At 44.3% G+C, this 11821-nt stretch overlaps 1 protein-coding gene across 1 annotated transcript; it reads right to left on the bottom strand.

The window, feature by feature from the left end:
* Positions 1 to 6805: 6805 nt before the first annotated feature.
* Positions 6806 to 8863, bottom strand: LOC106987340 (olfactory receptor 139-like). Its single transcript, XM_027034691.2, is given in 2 exon segments — positions 6806 to 8341; positions 8344 to 8863. Coding segments are annotated over 2 exon segments (906 nt in total). The 3' UTR covers positions 6806 to 7955.
* Positions 8864 to 11821: the final 2958 nt, after the last annotated feature.

The raw sequence follows: 11821 nt of genomic DNA on the forward strand, positions 1-11821 counted from the left end.
TGAGTTCAAGCCCCACATAGGCTCTGTGCTGACAGCTTGGAACCTGAAGCCTGCCTCAGATTCTGTGTCTCCCTCCCTATCTGCCCTTACCTGGCTCATGCTCTCTTTCTCTATCTCTCTCTCAAAGATAAATAAACATTAAAAAACTTTTTTTTAATTTCCACTGGAAATACACCGGAGGGCTTTGCATATTTCAGCAGGATGTGTGTTTGCTTTTCACCAGTTGTGAAAGAAGTTGCATGGGGAACTCTGGGCAGCTGGCTGATCTGGTCCCTGATCTAATTTAGGAGGTATGGCAGGAAAGGCAGCGTGGCACTGTCTTGAGGGCACCAGTAAGATCAGTTGGGGGTTGAGAGAAGCCGGGTGATACACCCTTAAACGAACTGGAAAAAAAAAAAAAAAAAAAAAGAAAATGTTACAGAATATTTTTCTGTCAGAATTTTCCCCCTGCGGCTGTCTTCATCTGTAAAATGAAAATTCTAACATTTGTCTCATGGGACAAATGTATTGTAAGGATTAAGTAACAAAATGTATGTATAAGCCTAGTTAGTCTCTGGCCAGTTGTTAAATACATGAAAATAAATAGGGGCTGTTATTAACAATAATAAAAACATACTGGAAAGATATCAAAGAACATTTTAATAAAATCATTTTTAAGCCTCCAAATTATTTAAAAAATATAATTGATGTGGAAATGTGTATACATTAAAGAAGTGACATTTCTACTGTAAAAATTTCCTTTTAGAATCTGGTGACTTGGTCATAAAAATTGTCTTGGGACTGAAAAAAACACACTGATACTTACATAGAAATAGACAACGGACAGAATGGAAGACACAGACCATAAACACATTTTGGGATTTTTAATAATTTGGTGTATACATAAATTAAGCAATAATTATCATGCATAAATTAAGCATAAATTATTGAGGGAATAGAGGACTCAATAAAATATTCAACACTATGTTGAGGCATTGATTGTCCATTTGAAAAAGAAGACCTCTTGGATGCATATAGTACACAATGTGGCCAAACCAATGTAGGAGAGGCTTAGGAGTTAAATACAAAACTCAAAATTGAAAAAATACAGGGGAACATATAAGCAAATATTTATCATAACTGTCAACAATGGCAGACATTCTAGGAACACACAGGATGCAACAAGGCTCAAAGGAAAAGGTCAAAAGATGTGACCACTTGAACGTTTAAAAAATTTTCTGTAAAACGTCACTCAAATTAAAATTAGGCAAATAATACTTGGAGAAATATTTGCAGAAAATATGAAAAGGCTAATATATTTACTCTTTAAAGATCTATTAGAAATTCATACCAAACAAACTAAAAAAAAAGAAAAAGAAAAAATGAAGTGAAAACACTGACATCTCCTTAGATAAATAAGCCAAGAACTGAAAGGCAATTTATAAAAGAGAAAAATGCAAACATGGTTAACAGAAGAAATTACTCTGTTTTACTAGGAAGCAGAAAAAGCAAAGTAAAATTATCATATATTTTGGCCTCTAAGATTAGAAATGATAAAAAAAAAAGTAATATTTGTGATGGTATGATGAAATAGACATGGGTCATGTCCAAATGGGTACCCTGTCACTTTCCTGTTGGTAAATAGTTTAACAAGACGTAGTAAGAGTCCTAAACTATTCATATCTTATATTAAAGCATTTACTTCATAATAGTAACAAAACTCTTATTTATTTAGAAATAAACTTAACAGAGGGGCGCCTGGTGGCTCAGTCTGTTAAGTGGCCGACTCGTGGTTTCCGCTCAGCTCATGATCTTGCAGTTCATGGGTTCGGCCCTGCATGGGGCTCTGCACTTCACGGAGCCTGCTTGGGATTTTCTCCCTTTCCCTCTCTCTCTGCCTCTCCCCTGCTTGTACGCTCTCTCTCTTAAAGAAATAAGCTTTAAAAATGTTTTTAATGCTTATTTATTTTTGAGACACAGAGTGAGTGGGGGAGGGGCAGAGAGAGAGAGGGAGACACAGAATTCAAAGCAGGCTCCAGGCTCTGAGCTGTCAACAAAGACCCTAATGCAGGGCTCGAACCCACGAACCGTGAGATCATGACCTGAACCGAAGTCCGACGCTTAACCTACTGAGCCACCCAGGCGCCCCTAAAGAAATAAGCTTTTAAAAAAGAAATATTAGAAAGGTGGAAGTGCTCATTTTTTTTTAAATGTTTATTTATTTTTGAGACAGAGAGAGACAGAGCATGAACAGGGGAGGGCCAGAGAGAGAGGGAGACACAGAATCTGAAACAGGCTCCAGGCTCTGAGCTGTCAGCAGAGAGCCCGAGGCGGGGCTCGAACTCACGGACCGCGAGATCATGACCTGAGCGGAAGTCGGACGCCCAACCGACTGAGCCACCCAGGCGCCCCAAGAAGTGCTCATTTTTAAAAGACTTCAGAGCTCTTCTTTAGAGGCAATACTTGAAGAAATTGATAGACCATACCATGTCCCTATCTGGAAAGATATATGGTAAAGCTGTCAATTCTCCCAAAACCATCTATAAATTTTACACATTCCAATGCAAATTTCCAAGGTAGAAGGTTCCAATCAGAAAAATGATTCTATAGTTAAGCATGCAAGACTAATCAAGTCCATTTGGGAGGAAAGAGATCAACCAGAATGTGACGCGAATATGTGATTTCTAAAATGAGCTATGAATGAATGTGTATTCTAAAGCTACGGTGGTTGAAACATTGTGGTACAGACAGAACGGAGTAACACAGTAGAAATTCCAGAAGCAGGCAACAGTGTACCAAAGCATTTGATGTTTGACAAAAGGAGGTACTTCAAATTATTGGGAACAGTCTTGGGACCTAAGCTATAGAATTAAAAAAATAAAGCTGTATCACTATGTCACATCATGTACGAAAATGAATTTGAGATGTCCAAATGTAAAACATAAAATGTAAACAATAAAATCCTAAAATAAGCGCTAGAAAATATAGATGAATATTTACATAAACTTGAGATAGGGAAAATAATTTCAAGTGTGACAGCAAAGACAGAAATCATGAAGTAAAATATATGCTTGGCTACAGGAAATGTTAAAAGTCAAAAACACCAACAGCATTAATAAGAGACAAATATAAATAAGGGAAATGTTGGCAGCATATATGAAAAACAGTATTAGCTGTTAACGTAAGAAGAAAAAGCTCAGCGTCCCTCACAAAGAAATGCAAAGTAAAACAGTAATGGGAAATAGTGATTCACTTATCACATTGTAAAAAGATTTTTGTAAATGGTAATACCTAGGGTTGGTGAGGACCAGGGAATTAGCCCTGTTGCACTGAATTGGTAGAAAAGCCAAATGGTACAATCTGCCTATTGATAATTTGTCAATATTCATAAACGTGTTGAATATACATACATACACGCATATGGCCCGTTCAAGGAAACGGCTGTGCAAAGACATATCAAAGCCCTGCCTTTAAGAGTGAAAAACTGGAAGCAACCTGAACGGTCGAGGCAGGAGTTTGATCAAGGAAATCCTGGTGCAGTTATAAAATGATGCACCCTTACAATGAAGCAGGTGTGCTTCTTAACATGGGATTGAAAACAACCAGGCTGTCCTGGGAGGGGGGAGGGAGAACACAGAGTTCTGGATGTGAGAAGGTGGGAGAACAAAATGCTGAACATCAGACAGAAAGTGAAGAAATGGGAGGCCGGTGTTTGCAGGGAGGCTGAGACCCCTGACCAGGCATTCTCGGTTTGAATGCATCCTGCCTCTACTCAAACTTTGCTAATGAGCCTTACTAACGACACTATTGCAACCACCCATCACTAATTGGCTTCCTCCACTGTCCTCCCTGAGGTCTAGTTTCTTTCTGACTTAAGGACCAAAAAGAAAGGAAGTCTTCTCTGGGCATCCCTTCCCTCTGGCCTTATTAGCAGAGATGCAGAAGACAATCAGCAAATCCCACCTTCCCTTAGTCCCTAGGCTGCGTTATCCTGAACTCTCATTTGGGAGCTAATTAGAAGATTCTGTTTGTGGATCTTGGAAGGACTACATTCCCCAATCCTGACCCTGGCTGTCTCGGTGGGAAACCTTCATTAGAGCAGTTCCTGGGTGGGTGGGACTCCTGAGGTCCTGCGGAGGCTGGGGAAGTTAGCAAAGTTTATCAATTAGCTGTCTCTTGTGAATAGACCAAAAGATACTGAGGTGTCTGGGGGCCCAAGAGATTCATCATGCTCCCTCCCGTGGTGTGGGGGGAGGGGTGCAGGGCAGCAGCTTCTACAGGACTGAGTCCTTCACCAGCTCATTCAAGGGAGCTGAAGGCCAGTGCAGTGCAAAGGGCCTAGCGCTGTCTGGGAAAGCCGGCATTTTCGCGGGGAAAATCCCTGCTCTGGTCCATAGCAGAGAGAGGACACAAACACTAGAAATCTGGCAATGCCTTCTACTTGAACCCGATGGAATTTTCACATCACCTTCACGCTGCACTTGTCAACTCAATAATTCTGTGTTTCAATTCATTGAATGCTCCGAATAATCATTTGAAGCGCATGTTATGATGCCCTGTGCATAGATGAGAAAAGTGGGGCCCGCAGAGAGGAAGTGGCCTGCCCAGTGTTACACAGCTAGCTCGTAGCAGTGTTAGCCCGGAAGCCGGGTCTCCTAACTTGACCACAGCGTATTCAGTTTAACTAGGAGCATGGGCTTCTCACCTTGCTGCCTGGCACATAGAAGATGCTTGCTTTATTTTCTCTTCCCTGAATCTTACCCTGGACAGCTACCTGTCATACCAAATATAAGGTCGGAATTCTTTTAGGCCCTGAGAGCATCATCTAACCAGGTCCCTCAAACATAAAAAACTCTGAAAACAGGTTACATATTATCTGGCTCATGTTCCAAGATTCCTTTCCAGGCTCTCTTCTTCCTGTTTCAATCATTATTAGCTCTCAGGCCTCGTGCCTCTGCCTGGCCCACTGCTACTACCTCTCCAGTTGCTGAAGACCAAGAACCGACTTTTACACACCACAGGTCCACTGCCCATCAATCAATTGTTCCTGGGCTTGTACCCTGTTTTCAACCTTATCCTTGTCCATTTAATTGCCCGTGGTCCCTTATTTTCCCTCAGCCTTTGGCAACCTATGTGGGTCTGAGTATTTATCATATGGCAGGTGAGTGGAAAAAAGCCAAGATATTTGGAAGGGACTAATTACAGATGAAAGGAATTGATGCTCCTAAAGTTCATGTAGCCTAAAGTAAAAGAGGCTGGATTCGAACCCAGGTCTCCATATGTCCTGTCTAAAGCTCTCTCCACTCAACTACACTGCCTTTCCCATCTCTGAGACTCGCTGCACCTAGAGTCATTATCACCGTTTAGTTTTGAATTCTTTGGTGATTTATTAGAAGCAGGTTGGGAGGGAGGCAAAAATGCTGCATCAGGAGTTGGCAGTTGGAGGCTGTCCTACCTACTAAGTCTGTCTACGGCCTCTGGAAAATCACTTAGCACGTCTGTACCTTTGCTTTTTTTTAATATGCAAAGTGAGGATAATAGACGCTGGCCTTCCTACTCTGCAATCCTGGCCCTGGTTGTGGGTGACACTCAACTATGCAGTTACAATATTCAAATGAGAATAGATTTCAAAGTGTTCCGTAAATACTGTTGTGTGCTAATAGAATAAAAGAGAAAACCTACTACTTTTATAATTTTCTTGAGTCCTAAGAGTGCCTCTCTCTGTGATGGACAAATGGTTAAGCCTCTTGATGGAGAAGGAGGCATGATTGGGATGCATATGAGAGCATCTTCCACTACTCCTATGTAGATGCCCAATATGTATAAAATGACATCTGCTGAGCTTGACAGATGGGTCCTGGACGTCCTCAAAAGTTCACAAAGTAACCGATGACATCTGTAACATATTTCTTTGGATGTGGGCTCTCTGAAGTCAGGGTGGTGATATGGTTAGAAGTTGTCTTTCGGTGCCAGGAGTCCACGAACCTTTGTCTGCAGCACAGGGAACTAGGAAAGGTCAAAATGGGTCCCCACCAAGATTAGTCACTACTTCTGAGTAGAATTACGTTGGTGTGGAATGGAGGGTACAGTTCAAATGGTCAGGGCCAGGAAGGGCATGGAGGAGGGAGGAAAGGCCCACCGAGAGTATTCTCCTAGGATAGGGATCGTTTGGAGGAGCAAGATGGCCAATGACTGGCTTATGTCTCTCCCAGGCGCCCAAATCTTGACCAGGTGAACCCAATGGCCTTCTGTTGGATGGACAAGCCAACTTACTATTTTTCTCAAAGATGAGGATGACAGAGGACACTTTGAAGGCCGGAGATAAAACACTACAGTCCATTCACCCTACCCTCCCAACTCCGCATTGTCACCATTAGCATTTTTTACAATTTATTTTTTGCCGTTGTTGTTTAAATTACAGAACCCAGGGGAAAAAATTCAAATAAAAATACACAAAATAAAAGCTGAAGTGCTTCTCCACTCCCCACAGCCCTACCCTCCTCCACAGAGGGAAGGAAGCACTGTCTAAGCTCGGGGGTTGTTGTCCGGGATTTTTTGCCTACTCACCCCCTCTGCCCCTGCTCACATATCACATTATCGTCACTTTCCAAATTTAGCAATAGATGCTATACACCTTTTCATGTCAATACATTCACATTTCTTTTTAAACAAAAAGAGGCTTTTTAGTAAAATGATTTACATGAAACATGAATTGCTCATATTTGCATAGCAGAGTCAAAAACTATACAGTTCAGATTTCCCTGGGGAAGAAATGGCTTTGTGAAACATGATCACACCTAGTTAGGCTAAATAACAAAATTCACAATATCTAAAGGCAGGCCTAAAAAAACCATGCGCTTCAGAACATGAATTAAAGACAACCACTTTGTCATAGCACATGATGACTTGTTTATTATTACCCCTCCCCTGTCGCGTGCTCTAAGTTAAGTGGATCCCGGTTTCTGGGTGTTACGGGATTTCACACCCTGGTGCTCTGTGCTCAGCTTTGCGAACTAAATGCTCTCTTCCTAATTCTCTGCAGGCAGGAGACTCTTCTTTGGCTGTAGCTTCAGGCAGGATTCTCTCAGTTCACACGGTTCGGAAAGTGTTGCTCTTTTATGGCAAACTCAGTGATTGCCTTTATTTCATCAAAAACAGTGGGTTCTTTTTCTTTCATATCCAGTATCTTCCTCATATTGCCCCCCTCCTCCTTCTTTTTTGGCCTGAAAATGTCCATAGTACCTTCATTTCACCAAAAGTTGCCCCAGCTGTGTCCTACAATTTCGTATCAGGATGAGTTTGTTGGACTTTGAGAGGGGCGCCTTACTATTCTGAGTGCTCCTTCTCCTGAAACATGCTCCGTCCTCACATTTTTGGTGCAGGAGCTGTGAGAGTCAGTTCGCACACGGACATGAAAATGTGGTGTTCCCACTAACGATTACTCAGGATGGGGGCACTGGTTTGCGGAGCCCGCATGTGGCAACGTTGCTCTGAAGAAGACGCTGGCAGGGTGTTCGGACAGGTCCCAATGCCCCCTCCTAGGCTACGTCAAACCTCAATTTAATGACACAGTCCTGGGTTTATTTCCTGAAGAAGAATCTTCTAAAAACCACACCCCCTACTCTGGTACGAATGTATTTTGTCTTAAAAGGTGAGTGGAGGGTACAAACATTTTGCTTTTATTAGCATTTTAAATATATTTCAGCTGAACACTCACTGAACTTAAAGAGTTGATTTGTGTCCCATTTCCTGACCCACATTATAATTTTCTCCCACCTGACTTTAATCCATCTCCTACCAGCTTTAGCTTTTCTCCCTAATCCAAGATAAACCATCCTCTACTCTGGTCCATAGTATCTACTTTCCTCCCATCCCTCAACCCACCCCTGAAGACACCTGTGACCGACATCATGCATTCAGCATGGGAAAGTCAGGGGGTGCTCTAGGAGGGAGGGGTATTTCGATGCCCTGCCTTCTCATTCAGGAGGCTGCTTCCCCATCAGCACCCTTTTCAGGGCGCCCTGCACATCAGGGTTCCGGAGGCTATAGATGAGTGGGTTCAACATGGGGCTGAGGATAGTATTGAGGATCCCAATCCCTTTGTCTTTGTCTGAGGCTGACACTGAGCCCAGACGCATGTAACTGAAGAAGCCAGTTCCATAAAAGATACAGACCACGGTGAGGTGGGAGCCACACGTGGAGAAGGCCTTCTTCCTCCCCTCTGCTGAACGGATTCGTAGCACTGCAGCTGTGACGTGGGCGTAAGACACTGAGATGAGGATCATGGGGAACGCCCCCATGAAAGTGGCCCCCACAAAAAGCAGCTGCCCATTGAGGTGGATACTGGAGCAGGAGAGCTGGTAGGGCCGCAGAAGTCAAGCACAGACACAGCCACTGTGTGAGTCAGAGCATTGATAAAGGAGATAGTGCAGCAAATGGCCACCAGGGCACCCCGGACTTCACGGCGCATGCGGGTGCTGTAGGTGAGGGGCTGGCAGATGGCCAGGTAGCGGTCATAGGCCATGGCTGTCAGGAGGTGACAGTCCACACCGGCCAGGAGGTGGAAGAAGAAGAGCTGTGAAATGCAGGCAGCGTAGGGGACTCTGCACTGGGGGGGCAGGAGACATGCTAGCATTGGAGGGACAGTGACAGTGATGCATCCAATGTCCAGCAGAGATAGGTTCCCCAAGAAGTAGTACATGGGAGTGTGGAGTTTGGGCTCCACAAAGATGGCAGCCAGGATGCTGAAGTTGCCCCCTATGGTGAGTACATAGGCAAAGAGGAAGACGACAAAAAGGATGGGTTTCAGTCTTACGTTTTCTGTCAGGCCAAGAAGGATGAACTCAGTGACAGTTGTCCTGTTCCCCCAGGCGCCTGGCTCCATAGGCTGCTGCTGCTGAGCTCTGTACTGGGAGAAGACCTGAACCTGCCAGAGAAGGAAAGAGACACACAGTAGGCACCTAATCTGTGGCTACTGGATGCTGGGGTAATATGGCGTGGGCACCTACCAGCCTAGAGCTTAAGCAGTCTCCTGGAGGGCCCCACGATGCCAGACATGGACCTTTAATTGCTGTTTCAGGCTGAGATCCAGGGGATCCTAGGGAAGGGGCTGGGGCAGAGAAACTACTCTGGGGCCCAGGACACTGACTATTTACCAGCATTTTAACAGCTATTAAGGTTGTATCTGTGTGTAGTGCTGAATAGCAGTTCTGACTAGCTCAGTGAATAGATGAATATATGAGGTTGTAGAAAGCACAATATAGGAGAGTAGGAACAATCTAAAGAAGGGTAGGAGGACAAGATCTCACAAAATCAAGAAGAGATGCAAAGGGAGAGTGAGCAAAGAGAGGAGCAAGGAGCAGACCAAAGTACAGAAGCACTCGGACGCTAAATACAGAAGGACACGAAGGTGACTTAAGAAAGCGCTGACAACATTTTGAAAGTATAAACTCTGAGAGCTGTGCTAAGAACTTCATATTTATTTTCTTATTTAATTTTCATAGAGCTCTGTGGGGTAACTGCTATTATATCGGTGTAATCCGGACCCTGGGGTTTTTAAAGGTTAAATAAGTAGTCCGGGGCTGTAAAGTAGGGTCTCAAACTCAAGACTGTCTGACTCCCTAAATCGACACCTGTACTGCCTCTTACAGAACTTGGGTGTATTGTTACTGAGGCTTTATAAATGACATTGTGTGCTACAGAGAGGGAAGGTTTTCCTAAGTCTTCAGGTCTTGGTATCACTACAGCTATTGAAAGAAGTCAAGATCCCATCCATCCATCCATCCATCCTTTTATTCAATAGTTGTCTATTTGTTGAAGGTAGTAGATTCTGCATATATTTTGACGGTGGAACTAACAGACCAGGCATGAAGTGTGAGAGAAAGAGAAGTACAGGGATGATTCCAAGATTCTTGGCCTGGACAACTGGAGTTGCTATTAAGAGATATGGGGAAGAATGATGATTTTGTAGGGGGTGGGATGGGAGATCAGGAGATTTGCCAAGGGAAAATAGGGCAGCTGAAGTCCCAGGGAAAATTTAGCCAGCTTCTACTCTATGGCACATAGTGGAAGTTCCATTTACCTAACAAATCCTTGGACAACTGAGGAGTGAAGCCATGAAGTCAAAAGTTCTTTCGTGGGACTGCATCAGTGGCTCTGGAAAGGTAGCTTTGGGGCCTCCTTCTGCCTGACTCTTGCCTCTGCTAGGCCACCCTTTGTCCAGGACTGTGCTAGTGCTCCCTTCTAACTAGAACATTCTCTCTCTTTCACGCATCAAGACTCCATCCTTCAAGACTCAGTCCTGGGTCATTGTCCCATCATCTCAAAGAAATCTTCCTTATGCACCCCAGTTTTTAAAAAAATTGTTTTCATGTTTATTTATTTTTGAGAGAGAAAGAGAGAGAGAGAGAGAGAAGGAGCGGTGAGCAGGGGAGGGGCAGAGAGAGAGGGAGACACAGAATCCAAAGCAGGCCTCAGGCTCTGAGCTGTCAGCACAGAGCCCAACGTGGGGCTCGAACTCACAAACCGCGAGATCATGACCTGAGCCGAAGTGAGACGCTCATCTGACCGGGCCACCCAGGCGCCCCCTTATGCACCCCAGTTTTTAACTGATCTTTCCCTCCTCTGATGAGATCATTGATAACCTGGATCATTCTAGCACTTGCATATGGAGAAAGGGTAGGGAACTGAACCATTGTGAGGAGTAGGTTACAGAGTCACGACTTGGACCACTCAAAATCGATAGCACAAGACACAGAATGTAGATTATGCTAACAGGCTACCACAGGAGACTCTACACTACTCCTGGCACCTCCATTCTGTCCTTTTCTGTGAAAACTGTTGGCAATCTGTTGGGCTCAAACTCTGTTGGGCCAGCGCCAACCCTCAGTGGGAGAAAGAAGACTGCTAGTCTCTCACAGGTTATACCTTCCTTTCCAGAATCTACCTCCCACCTGGGACCACCACCGGTCCCCTCAGTGGGAAGCCAGCCACTGACACTGTACATTTGGGTTCTGTTTTCTATCGCGATGCCGGGCAAACTTTAGCTCCGCCGAGGGCTACGCTCAGACACAGAGTAGAGTGGCAATGCCTCCTTTGCCCTCAACAGATACGTGTCCCCTAGATGCACCTCTCCAGAATGCTGGAGGTAGGGCAGGGATCATGGCTTGTCCGTCAGATACAGCTTTCCTGGTCAGACTGTTGTAAAGGCAACATGTAAGGAGAAAAGGTGCTCTTGCCTTCAAGGAAATCACACTGTAGTGATTGTGGAGTTCTAAGAGAGAGGTTCATAGGTCGCCTACCTGGATCAGAAGGACTGTAAATAAGAAAGCCTTCAGCTGAACTGGTGGGAGGAGACAGGGACACTTGGAAGACTTGAACTCCCTGGGTTTTAGGAAACAGAGGACCTGACAGCCACTATCTGACGAAGGAGACAGGACATGTAGATAACATGACTCAGATTTCACCAGTATCAGCAGTTAAGAAGGGCAAGTTAAATTTCCTTAATAAAGGAAGAGGGACTTGCTCCGTTTACTGAAATACAACAGAAAAAAAATTACTACTTTGTGTTGAGAAAGCATAGGAAAAAGACCTCTGAGTATAGCAGGGTTCTTTCTCACGGATACCACCCCTCTCTTTCCCTCTGAGGTCGGCTGTGGGTTTTCTTGAGGCTGGGAGTGGTTTTTTTAGCCGCCAAGGAAGTCTCCTGTGCACAGATTTGAAGGCAGCGATTGCTGACGGATGAAGGAGCCTAAGGGTTTCTCCCAACCCTTCTTGCCTTCGTTCTATAAAAAGCGAATGGGCAATAATCCCTTCCTCATTGTTCGCCTCTTCCTGTTCCATG

Source organism: Acinonyx jubatus, chromosome E1, assembly GCF_027475565.1.
Source record: "Acinonyx jubatus isolate Ajub_Pintada_27869175 chromosome E1, VMU_Ajub_asm_v1.0, whole genome shotgun sequence".
In the NCBI taxonomy this organism is placed as follows: domain Eukaryota; kingdom Metazoa; phylum Chordata; class Mammalia; order Carnivora; family Felidae; genus Acinonyx; species Acinonyx jubatus.